This window comes from Phyllopteryx taeniolatus, chromosome 6, assembly GCF_024500385.1.
Source record: "Phyllopteryx taeniolatus isolate TA_2022b chromosome 6, UOR_Ptae_1.2, whole genome shotgun sequence".
Lineage (NCBI taxonomy): Eukaryota > Metazoa > Chordata > Actinopteri > Syngnathiformes > Syngnathidae > Phyllopteryx > Phyllopteryx taeniolatus.
This window is the reverse complement of record NC_084507.1, coordinates 12,622,008-12,635,674: the sequence shown is the minus strand read 5'-3', so window position 1 is coordinate 12,635,674 and position 13,667 is coordinate 12,622,008. Positions and strand designations below refer to the sequence as shown.

At 38.4% G+C, this 13,667-nt stretch overlaps 1 protein-coding gene across 1 annotated transcript in view; it reads right to left on the bottom strand.

Annotated features, from left to right (window-relative positions):
- LOC133479411 (B-cell receptor CD22-like) overlaps positions 1–13,667 on the bottom strand; it is a 24,125-nt gene extending 10,458 nt beyond the window's left edge. Inside the window, exons 1-9 of the mRNA XM_061776396.1 lie at positions 13,407–13,667; positions 12,128–12,190; positions 10,243–10,614; positions 8,726–8,998; positions 7,365–7,619; positions 7,032–7,283; positions 6,674–6,961; positions 4,539–4,811; positions 1,516–1,785 (exon numbers count right to left, since the gene is read on the bottom strand). Of these exons, the coding sequence (XP_061632380.1) occupies positions 1,516–1,785; positions 4,539–4,811; positions 6,674–6,961; positions 7,032–7,283; positions 7,365–7,619; positions 8,726–8,998; positions 10,243–10,614; positions 12,128–12,190; positions 13,407–13,485 (2,125 nt within the window). The 5' untranslated portion in view covers positions 13,486–13,667. The remainder of the gene's footprint in view (positions 1–1,515; positions 1,786–4,538; positions 4,812–6,673; positions 6,962–7,031; positions 7,284–7,364; positions 7,620–8,725; positions 8,999–10,242; positions 10,615–12,127; positions 12,191–13,406) is intronic.

Below are 13,667 nucleotides of genomic sequence, written 5' to 3'. Positions count from 1 at the left end.
ATGACCACACAAAAGTCTTCCCAGTCGCGCACAGATGCAGTTTTCAAAATGATTAATTTACGTGAAGCATGGGAGAAACAACGGCATGTATTCTTATTTTATACTTTTGTCTATTTGACCTTCATTCGCTAATAATAATAATTAATCGGAAATGACCAGTTATTCAAGACTAGTCGTTTTTGTTCACTGAAGTAATTATTTGGAGGACTACTTTTTGCTTTTACTCGTCATATTAATCCAAAGTAACATTAGTCTCGAGTACTTCAAGAATTCTGGCTACTCTACCCACCTTTGGTGTCCTGGTTACCTGTGACTATGGGAGCATCTAAAGAAGTCAAGAAATGAATAATACATTTTTAATCATAATCATCCATCCATCCATCCATCCATTTTCTCAGCCGCTTCTCCTCACAAGAGCCGTGGGCGTGCCAGAGCCTATCCCAGCTATCATCGGGCAGGAGGCGATAACATGCAAACTCCACAGGAGGGGCCGGGGATTGAACCCCGGTCCTCAGAACTGTGAGGCAGACGCTCTAACCAGTAGCTCACCGTGGCACCTAATAATGAAATACTAATAACAAATGTTACTTAATTTAAAGCAAACCAATTACGAATTATAATTTATATTATTTGATAATTGTATATACTTGTAAGTATACTAGCAAAATGTGGACTGAGCGGAAGAGATTTTTAAATAACATTTTTATAATTTAACTGAATTTTAAACAAATAAAATGAAAAGAGTAAATGTATTCATTGGGAAGGTAATTTAATATACATTTATATGTATATCCATCCATCCATTTTCTGAGCCGCTTCTCCTCACTACGGTCGCGGGGTTGCTGGAGCCTATCCCAGCTATCATCGGGCAGGAGGCGGGGTACACCCTGAACTGGTTGCCTGCCAATCGCAGGGCACATACAAACAAAACAACCATTTGCACTCACAGTCACACCTACGGGCAATTTAGAGTCTCCAATTAATGCATGTTTTTGGGATGTGGGAGGAAACCGGAGTACCCGGAGAAAACATGCAATCTCCACGCAGGAGATTATAATTTAACTGAATTTTAAACAAGGTGGGGCTGGGGATTGAACCCGGGTCCTCAGAACTGTGAGGCTGACGCTCTAACCAGTCGGCACCGTGCCGCCTTATATTATATTATATAAATAGCCCTCGACCCTAGTGAGGATAAAGCGGTACAGAAAATGGATGGATATAAAAACATATATATTTATTTTATATTATAATTATGATACATACTGTATTATAATAATTCTGAAAATAGATTTGTTTAAATGTAATAATACAAAGGCAACTATTGAATATGTCGAACACCATTTCATTTTCAGACATTTTCAATATAGTTGTATTAATCAATTGTACTTCATTTTCAAATATATTTTCAAATTGAATACAAATTCATCTATAAGCATATGTTTACCTCTCCATGTAATTAGAATAATTCATTATTTTTTGCATTTTTCTTCCTAAAAATCTCAACATTGAACTCACTCTGAACCTTGACCTCCACTTTGGGTGACCTCGCCGAGCCCACTTCGTTGGTGACCGTGCAGCCATAGAAGCCGGCGTCAGCGACCGTGACGGACGTGATGGTTAAGGTTCGGCTCTCTGCCAAGTTGTCGCTCGTGGAGTCAGTCGCTTTCCACCACATCACCGACTTGACGGACGGGTTCGAGTCGGCGATGCACTCCAGCTTCAACGGCGTGTTTACGGTCACCTCCAGAGACGGGTGAGCTTTCACCACCACATCTTTGGGAGCATCTGACGAAGAAGTAGCCAGAAATATGTCATGGAAAAAAATTGCTGATAGCGCCTTAAATAATTGTCTCCCCTCAAATCGATGCCATGCCTCCATTAATCATAATAATTTTTTACTGTACAATGTGTTAACGGTGTTAAACCGTAAAGACTATTCTTTAAAAAACAAAGGAACGGAAGAACAAATGTTTTCTTCGCAACATTTCTCATAAATAGATAAGTCAATTTCTTAAAACTATATTTCCTCAAATACTGAGCTCCTCCCAAATTTATGCCGTAATTCAATTAATCACAAATGCCTCCTTTTTAAAGGATGACAAAATCACATTTTCAGAGCACTAAGTGATAATTATTTCGATCACACTACCACTCATAAAAGAATAAACATTTTGTCACCACTACCTCAAATACAGGCCTCCACTCTAATTGACGCCGTGCCTTAATGTTACAAATTGTTAAATGGTTTAATTATGTATTTATACTGTACATCGCTAATTAAAGACTCCGATTGCTCAGTTCGGCCGGGTGCCAGCTCTAGGAAGGGTTCTGGTCATCCCAAACGTCTTCCATTTCTTATGGAGGACACTGCAGCAGAATTTTGTTGTTGTTGTAATCTTGGCCAGATCTGTGCCTTGTCACAATTCTGTCTCTGAGCTCTTCAGGCAGTTCCTTTGACCATGATTCTCATTTGCTCTGACATCCACTGTGAGCTGTTAAGTATACACATATATATATATATATATACACACATACATATATATATATATATATATATACACATACATATATATATATATATATATATATATATATACACATATATATATATATATATACACATATCTATATATATATATATATATATATATATATATAGATCAAGGATGATAAGAAGAAATGGACAGCACCTGGGTTATTATATGAGTGTCACAGAAAAGGGTCTGAATACTATATGGCTGTGTGATATTTCAGTTTTTTCGTCATATAAATGCAAAAATTTCAACAATAAAATTTTTTTCTGTCAATATGGGGTGCTGTGTGTACATTAGTGGGGAAAAATGAACTTAATTGATTTTTGCAAATGGCTGAAATATAACAGTGAAAGATTTAAGGGGGTCTGAATACTTTCCGTACCCAATGTGTGTGTGTGTGTGTGTGTGTTATATATATTAAAGATATACATTATATATATTATATATAAAATGTATATCTTTATGAGGCTAAGCGGAAGGGAAGATGAATGTATATCTTTAATATATTTTAAAATACCATATTCATTTATGAAAACAAATTTGACAAGTGCATTGGACCTTTATAAGAAAACTAGGGGGCTGATCAATTAGTTTCTGATCAATTAGTACATTTTCAGTTTGTCTATGAAAATGCTATGCTATTATAGTTTTTCTCTCTTTATGAAGTTACATTAAACAGACCGGTCACAAATGAGACCCAGTAGTGCTGCAATTATTAATCGAGTATCCTACTGACAATTATATTGAATAATCAAGTAATATATAAAGTATATTTTTGTTTGGTTAAAGAGCTATTATGAATACGCAAAATAAAATGATAAAAGCTCACTTAATAATGACTGATCAATTGGGTTCCTCAGATAATCAACAGCATTTTTCTTGAATTCACATTGTGCATATAGCAGCAAACTGCATTTTCTTTTCCACAAACATTGGTAGTGAGGCAATTTCAAACACAAATACAAATAAACAAAACACAAATATAAATAGATTTCAGTTGAAGCGTATCATTTCTTTTGAGTATCAAAAACATAGGCATTAAGGAATAAAAAAAAAAAAAGAGGAACACAAGTTTGTATCTTGTTATAAAGGCACAATTTTATCTAACTGTGGTATCTCAGTTGGAACACTAAGGGCAGTACGTAACAATATTACATCACAAAGAGCAAAGAACAAAGCTTCATGTGTGGAAGCTTCGAATAGATGCTAGCTGTATGCTGATTGGTAAATATAACTATTTGCGTGATCGCTCACAAAGCTAGCTGCTAATGCAAGCGAAAACGAGCATGTGTGACGTCAAGCCGCGCGATTCCCACAAAGCAATGTGGATTTATTTTTGGCAATAATTAAGTCCTCATTGTTACATTGTCGTCGTTTTTGTGGATGTTAACAGTACTTCGTGGAATGTGTACTTGATGTAATTGCCACATTCATTGTTGATTTATGTTGCACTGTATTTTATTTTCCATTTTCAAATAAAATAGGTACTGTCTGAAAGAGTGACTTCCTGGTCAATTCCTCTACTTAAATATGCCCAGGATGGCATTAACTGGGGAAGAAAAATAAATAAATTTTAAGCTGTACTTAAGCTTTAGTATGGCGAGATATTTTCACTTGGGTGATATCCATTGAGTTCACTAACTAAATGGTTACATTATTCTGAAATTCCTGTAATAAATTGAAAATTGGGATGTTGAGCTATTGAGAGCTATTGAGAGAGAGCTGCAGTGTTTCAAATCAATGGGCTCGAGTCCGAGTAAAGTAAGTCTCTGCTGTTCCAAATCCAAGTCGAGTTGAAAGTCTTGTGACATTGATCAAGTCTAGACTAAACTCATCAAATTCATGACACTACACCTCTGCTGTACACACTAAACTGCTCAGAAAAGACAAAACAATCATCACAGTCTCAAATCGCCTTCACTCAAACTGATGCCGTCGCTCAATTAACTCCATTTCCATGCACTGGGATGTTTTACGAGTAAACAATTATTTTTTGACACTTACATCTGACATCCAAAGTCTTTTGCGTGCTCTGTCTTCCTTTGCTGTTGATGGCCTCGCAGGTGTAAACGCCGCCGTGTGCGCAGGTGGCTTTGAAGCTGTGGAACAGCGTGTTGTCGTCATGGGACCTAGCGACCACCCGCATGGACTGGTCGCTGGAAGTCCAGGTCAAGTTGAGGGCGGAGGGTGGGACGCTTTCCACCGAGCAGAGCATGGAGACCAGCTCACCTTCAGTGACCTCGGTGGTCATTGAAAGTACCAGGTTTGTCGGACCATCTTGGATGAAATAAAAACAAATGCTATGATTATACAAACCCCAATTCCAATGTAGTTGGCACGTTGTGTAAAAGGAGAATTGTGTAAAAGGAGAATAACTACAATGATTTGCAAATCCTCTTCAACCTATGTTCATACTGGTTAACCTTTATTTTAAATGCAAATATTTGCTCATTTTGAGCACGTTCCATAAAAGCTGGGACAGGGGCATGTTCACCACTGTTACATCATCTTTCCTTTTTAAAGAAGAAAGAAGAAGAAGAATCACCTTTTATTGTCATGAACATGCATGCATGCATGCACACGAAATTTGTTCTCTGCATTTAACCCATCACAGTGAACACATACACATGTTAGTGGAACACACTGGAGCAGGGGGCAGCTGAAGCGCCCGGGGAGCATTTTGGGGTATCAGTGTCTTGCTCAAGGACACCACAGCCGTAAGTCCAGGGGATGTTGGCGGATGGTCCAGTCGGGGTCTTGAACCTATGTCCCCCACGGTGGCAGGCGATGATCTTAACCATTGGGCCACGGCTGCCCAATGGTTAAGATTTTAACAATTTTAACAACACTCAAGCATTTGGGAACTGAGGTTTCCACTGAGTTACATCATCTTTCCTTTTAACAACACAATATGCGTTTTGGAACTGAGGACAATAATTGTTGAAGCTTTATAGGTGGAATTCTTTCCCATTCTTTCTTGTACAACTTAGTCCGGGGTCTCCATTGTCGTATTTGCGCTTCAAAATGCTCTTGCACATTTTCAATGGAAGACAGGTCTGGACTGCTGGAAGTCCAGTCTAGTACTCACACTCTGTTAGAAGAACATGACCTGGCATTGTGTTGCTGATATAAGCAGGGAGGTCGCTGAAAAAGACATTGCTTGGATGGCAGCATATGTTGCTCCAAAACCTGTATTTACCTTTCAGCCTCAATGCCGCCTTCGCAAATGTGCAAGTTACCCAAACCATGGGCACTAAAACACCCTATACCATCACAGATGCTGGCTTTTGAACTTTGCAGTTATAACAATCCAGATGGTTCTTTTTCCTCTTTGTCCCAGCTGGACACGTCCCTGATTTTCAAAAACAATTTAAAATATGGACTTACGCCACCACACTTTTTCCATTTTGTGTCAGTCCATCTCTGATGTCCTTGGGCAAAGAGAACCCTGCGGCGTTTCTGGGGGCTGTTGATCTTTCACTTTGCATGGAAGAGTTTTAACTTGCATTTGTAGCTGTAGCAACGAACTGTTTTAACTGACAATTGTTTTCTGAAGTGTTCCTGAGCCCACATGGCAATATTCTTTACACACTGATGCCGGTTTTTAATGCAGCGCTGCCCGAGGGATCGAAGTTCCCAGGCATTCAATGCTCGTTTACGGCCTTGCCACTTATGTGCAGAGATTTACGTTCAGAATTGTTTTATGATGGACCATGTTGCACTACTTGCTCACGCAGTTGACAAAGTGGTTAGCCTCGCCACGTCCTTGCTTGTGAACAACTAGAGCCTTTCGGGGATGCTCTTTTTATACACAATTATAACACCTGTTTCCAATTCATTCCTCAACTTTCCATGTCCAAGATTTTTTTTAACATGTTGCAGGCATAAAATTCGAAAATGAGTGAACATTTGCAAAAAAAACTATAAGGGTCATCATTTTAAACATTATAACTTGTCTTAGTAGTGTATTCAGTTAATTTCGATGGCAAACGTTTTGCAAATCACTGTATTCTGTTTTACACGTCCCAACTTCATTGGAGATGAGGTTTGTACCTCCCGTGATGGTCACTTTCACATGAATTCATCTGTATGAATTGTCTGCCTGCGTTCCTAATGTTATGTCCCATGTAGTGACTTACCCAGGACTTGGATGCACAGCGGTTCACTGTTTTCGCCAGCATCCACTTTGTTGGTGGCGTTGCACGTGTAGCAGACATGGTTGCCTGGCTGAACGTCGCTCACCAACAGGCGGTCACCAATGTTCTCAGAGAGACACGCCGACGATTGGTTGCACTCGTCTGCCAACCAGGCATACTTGTCGGGCACGGGGTTGGCGTCTGTGATGCACTGCAACGTAACGGACGCGCCCGCTTCGACCAAGGGGCTACCGGAACCCACGATAGAAACGGTGGTATTCCTCGGCCGGTCTGGAAAGTGTTTCACACGAGAGGTGTAACGAACAGACTAGCAAACGGCCTCAAAGACGCCTGGACTCACATTCCACTTCAATCAGAAGGTCCGACGCTCCATTGCCCGCATCGTTGTAGGCCACACACTTGTACCAACCCATGTGCTCGGGCTGAACCGACAAGACCGTGAACACTTGATTGGATGCCACATGTTTGTCGTCTTTGTACCAAATGAAGTCACTGGGCTCGGGGTTGCTACTCATCACATTGCACGTCAGCGTCATGACCTCTCCCTGCCTGAATGTGGACCGGGAATGCTCGACTTCAACCGTCGGAGGGTCTGAAAAGACCCAATGGGTATAGACAGATGAACACGTTTGAATTGTGTGACGTGCGCCTTGTGTACGATCAGTGAACTTACATTTGACGTCAATGTCGAGTGTGGACTCTGAAGTACCGTAGTAGTTTGTCGCAACACATCTGTACTTCCCGTTCTGCTCGGTGGTGACGGAAGGGATTGTCCACTCGGGTCCCACTACTGGTAGCACGTTGTCATTTTTGAACCATCTGAACGTGGGGGTGGGATTTCCTTGGCTGGTGCAGATTAGAGTCATGTTTTTTCCTTCTATGACGGAAGTGGTGTTTGATAACATTAAACTTGTATTTCTGGTACTGTCTGAAATGGAGAAAAAAATATTTTAAACCCCATCGAGTCATAACTCAAATTGAAGCCCCCGGTGAGGGCTTTCCAGAACTGCCATTATTTTGTATTTTTCACAAAACAGTGCACCCCCTCTATATGGCGGTTCACCTACTGGCACGACTATATGACAGATTTTTGTGGAATGTATATACTTGCGGAAATCCCTGTTTTATCATAGAAATCCAGGTTTTTAGCAACCGTTTTTAGGGGTTTTTACAGCTTTCTACATTAATGTAAATAGTGTACAGTATTTTAAATATTACTTATTTAATATTGCTTGAAATTCGGTGAACGTATATATAGTCTATATATATATAGAGAGAGAGAGAGAGAAGGGCGTGGGGCTGACGAAAAGTTTTCCCTCTCGTTAACGGGGTGGCGCAGTGGGGTGGGGGGGTTGTTGGTGATGGAAGTCTTTCCCGATAATGCATTTGTCAACGGGGGAGGGGATGGTTTTAATGCACACCCTAATTGGATAAAATGTTAGCGTTAAAAGGCCATATAAACATGCTTTCACATAAAACCATGCAATTTATTTATTTTTTTGACAAAAGGGTGCTTTGTACTTTTTGTTAGCGTAGTAGCATAATTGCTATTATGGTATTTATATTTTCTTACTTAACAATATAAGTAGCTATGTGCAAAAAAAAATTCTATTTTCGTTTTCTCGATTCTTGGTACTCCAGGTCATGGTAATCCGCAAAGGTTGAATTGAGCCAACTGGACCATTATATAAGTCATAACGCTATTAGGCTAACGTTTTACTTCAGTAAAGGAGTTGAATGAGTACGAGAATCTTTTTTTATGCAACTATTACTAAGTACAGAGTACTTTTGATGGACCATTATATAAGTCATAACGCTATTAGGTTAACGTTTTACTTCAGTAAAGGAGTTGAATGAGTACGAGAATCTTTTTTTATGCAACTATTACTAAGTACAGAGTACTTTTGCCACCTCTGGGGGAGTAGGGAATGAGTGAATGATTTCGAACGCAGCCATGGTTTCTCTACATTGCAGATTTTTAGCGTTTTTGAACGTATCTCGACGGTAAACGTCCTTCACAGTACATGTTCTTACATTTTATATTGAAAGTGTAGCCTTTCCTCAGATACTTGTCAGTGTTGTTGAGCACTTGGCAAAAGATCTGCTTGCCGTCATACTGCCACTTGGCCATAAAATTGACGAAGCGAGTCTTCCTGTACAACTGAATCAGCTCCATTGGGAATGGAAGATCATCCAAAAATTCTGGGTATGAGGGACATGTTGTGAAAGTCGTGCAGGACAGGAGCACATGCCTATCGTCCATCAAGGTGTCTGGAATCGTTGATATATAAATGGGGCAGGGATTGTCTGCAAAATGAAGGGAGAGGTATTTAAAAATATTTGTTATGGATATAAAATCAATATTTAGAAATGATTGCATTTAAACACATTCCAAGCAACATCAACATTAAAAATGTATACATATGTTATGTTTGTATTTTTAAATCTCTTAGAATTGGACTGTATTAATTGTTTAAATCAATTCTTCAATCTAATCTTTTATGCATTCACATCCAACACTTCAATTAAGTTAAAAACTGCTGTAAAATTTGGTTTTATTATATAGACATTGTTTAAATTGACATTTATTCAGATTTTAAGCACTAAACACATAGAACACACAAGCTTTGTATTAATTTCAAATATACTGTATGTGTGTGTGTATATATATATATGTTTAAACATTGTTTTATATTTGCATTAATTTCAAATATATGTATATAATTATATGTAAAAATAATTAAGTTTTATATTTATTAATTTTCCTTTTTCTCCGGGTACTCCGGTTTCCTCCCACATCCCAAAAACATGCGTGGTAGGTTAATTGACAACTCTAAATTGCCCGTAGGTGTGAATGTGAGTGCGAATGGTTTTTCGTTTGTATGTGCCCTGCGATTGGCTGGCAACCAGTTCAGGGTGTACCCCGCCTCCTGCCCGATGATAGCTGCGATAGGCTCCGCGATTGTACAGTATATAAATATATGCATAAATAATTATGCTTTGTAAAATTATGTAATTTGTTAAATTGTCTCTAAATTATGTGTAGATTATTTCTAGTGACTTTATTAATTCAAAATACACAGTATAAAAATGTATGATATATATTTGTTTTTACTGGATAAATGTGCATATTTTAAATGTTCTCTTTGTACCTTTAAATTTAATTGATGGCATTTATTCACATTTTCAGGTGCATTTACTACTGTAGAACACGAGATTTATATTTAAAAACAATGGTATTTTAAAAAATAAGTATTTGATACATAAATTGTTTTTTAAATAATCACTGACATTTAATCACGTTTTTAAAGAAAACTAAACTCGTTTAATAATGTTATTAAAAAATGTGTATTTTAAATCCTTTCAAATAATTGAATTCAAAAGTTTTGGTGACTTCATAATATTCCCATTTTTGTTCTCAAAATAACAATATTGTTAAGTGAATACATACAACGGTGTTTTGTCATGGAAAACATGAAATTGTCTGGGTACCCTCAACTTTTGAACGGCAGTGTAGATGTTATATTTTTGTGTGCCATTTGACCACTTGCCTTCCACTGTGACACTAGTAGAAACCTCTGCCAATTCTAAGTCCTCTCCCACAGTGAACCCAAATGCAAACTTGTATTTGCCACTGTCACTTTTCTTGACGTCGCACATCAAGATGGTCATTGACGTTCCGGCAGTGCCCCACTGTAAAGGCGGCGGGCCCGCAGATTTCACACGGCCCTCAAAGTCCGGGTGGACGGGCCGGAGTTGCGTGGCGGAACTAAGAATGATATCGGCGTCTTTCATCCAAAACCAGTAGAAAGGCTGCACAGGGAGCTCACGTGTAGACCTGACGGTCAGTTCCACGCAGGATCCCTCTTGAATGGACGGGCGGAGGTTCGTCAGCTCAAACGCTCCGTTTAAACACTGAAAAGCTGCGGCAAAAAACTCACATTTGAGTTCCAGCATAAGCCATAAAAAGACAAAATCAAAACATTTTAGGTCTGCTGACAGACAGATAATACTGATACTATCACTTCAACTGATATTGATACAGTTACTGATTCATATTAATATTGCTGAGCTGATACTAATACTGATACTGATAATCATACACTAATATTGTTATTAAATATCACTGACAGGCCCACGAATCATGAAATCGTGACCAAACCCGGAAGTTAGCCGACTGTGTATGCCAGGATAGTTACCATAACTACGGCTTGATGACATGATGGTTTGAACCCAAGCGTTCTAACATGATTTCTTTATTGATGGTGTCTTCAGACAAAAGTGAAATATGTGTATATTATTTATTTTCACACATATATGTAAACACAAACAAATTCTAAACACCAGATATTGTCATCTTTGAATACGTGTAAAATAAAAGATATTGTAGACATTTCAAGTTCCTATGGGTGCTACTGCTATCGGGCTTTGCCATTTCCCCGAGCCAGAGGGAAGTGCTTCAACCTGTTTTCCCAAATGCACAAGTTGGTTGCCCAACACTGACACTAATTCTGATAGAGCAATCTCGTTTTAACAGCGGGTGTCGGAAGCAAGACTGCCGCCGAGAGCGAGATGCGCCAGAATGCCTGCAAATCGCAATCAATTAGACATGTGCTCTGCCGCTGGCTTGCTGCGCTCTTGAAAACGACACGCCTGGATTGAAATCCCGGCTGGTGGAGGTAAATTGGGATTCATTTAAAAACCTTTCAAGCATTTTCAACCTTTTTCATATTTATAGTAATTTTGTACCATATTGTGTGTTTTAGGCCATGAAAAAGTTTAAAATAATATTTTTTTTACTGAATGCCATGAAAAAAAGGGCTTCAATTTAACATAAAATTTGGCTGTGACCCCCCCCCCCCATGAAAAAAAATTAATACCCAATCAGAATTTTTGCTTTCGAACGAAAAAGTACCAAAGTACCTATTTCATTCTGACAATCACGGCAATACTTTTGTTTACTTCCGCCGCCATTTTAAAGGCAATTACGCATTGTAGCTTCACCGAGAGTTCCATAAAGTTTGTTTTAACGAGCTCTCCGCTGAAGGAAGCTTGCATTGAGCTCTCCAAATTCTTATCATTGGTAATAATGGATCCGAATTAGTATCAGCGATAATGGTATCAGAATTATGACTGATATTAATTCCAATACCATTATGACTGGTCCTAATTCTGATACCATGACTAATACTAATACTCCGTGTGACACTTCTACTAACAGTGACACGAATAGCGATTGTCAAGTTCTTTGCTGATTTTAGCCTGCCTGAACTGAACATTGATACTGATAGTTATGAATATTGAAACCATCATCACCGATACTGATTCTGCGAATACAATGACTATCACTGATACTGATGAAACATGCTCACAAATCTGTCAGCAAAAGTCAAATATACATTAAAAATGTCATCTTAAGGAGGGGGCACAGTCTACCTGTCATTAGAGACACAAACAGCAAGAAGATCAATGTGTGATGCTTCATTCTTCCACTTTTATCTGAAACACATGTACAGATTTAGTGTTTTATGCAAATGTTATCATTCTTTATCAGCCTTTAACCCTTTTTTTTACTTCAATGGGCTTTCAGTTAAAGATAATTTGCCTCAACGGCACTGTCGCCTAAAAATTATCAAGCAAAAAGAACATTTTCTTACCACGGAATTTGTCCTGTGCCCTCTGGCTGGCGCTACTGCGTTTCTATAGGGACCAATGCGTGTGTTGTTGGTTTCTGGGCACTTAAAAATTGAAACGGTGGCAGGCGTGTATGAACTCCCAATATTATTCATTTTCATTTCATTTGACATTTGTGCTGATTTAAAAAAAATAAAATTAAATGATCAGAAGTTAGCAGTTCCTCTTCAGTTGAACATTTTTTTTTCACTGAGTACATTCTTACTTTTAGTCAAGTAAATATTTGGATGACTACTTTTTACTTGAGTCATATTATTCTAGATTAACAGTACTCTTACTTGAGTACAATATTTGGCTACTTTACCCACCTCAGGTTTTTGGGCAACGCTGATCAACAGCTGCCTGACTCATTTCCTATCGATTGCCTTCCAGACATGTGTTCGTTCGCACAGTATTCGGATAAAATTCCTTTTTTTTTTAAAAAAAAACTTGATTTAATAGAGAAAACAAACCCATATGATCCTTCAAAGTAGCCTGTTAGATGAGCGGTGCTCCCACCTCACTGGCGACGTAACTTCCCTCTACGGGGGTGAATTTCACATTTAAGGTGTGACATACTTTCCAAACAGATTTTTGTGGAAAGGGAAATACGACTTTCCAGGAGTTGGAGCCTCTCACAGACTGAGTCACGCCTCATTGGTGTTTGCACACATATTCGACAAACATATATGTCCTCTGTATGTAATACATACTATTATCACTGATACTACTATTATCACCAATACCAATAGTGATGCGTATACATTTTGTTCTTAAAATAAACATTTTTAAATACACAAAATGAAAATAAAAAAATACTATTAACGATAATCAGAATTGATTAATAGTGATTGTAAAGTTATTTGGTGATTTTAGCCTGGCATAACTTAACTTCGCATTAAAGTTGCGAAGTTGTTATATTAAATATAAAAGCTACCAGGGGAACATTGTATGGGACAACTAGTCAAATAATACACAGTCATCTAACTATAATATAGCTTCCAGTAAAAAAAAATTCAATAAATTAATGGCCGTCACATACCAGCAAGGTCTGCAAACTTTATTTTAGCTCCAACCACCTCAGCAGTCTTCAGTCTTTGCAACTGATGACTTACTTGCATGTCTTCAAGATAAGGACAACATAGTACTTTTATCCTTTACGTGTCTCCAAAGCTTTGTGACATCTACATCAAACAGTAACCTGTATGACCATTTCGAGCAAAACTAGTGATGGCCAGTTGAAAGCGAGAGGCTTTTCATCCAATGGACCTTATGCACAGCAACACATTAAGCATTTCCACTC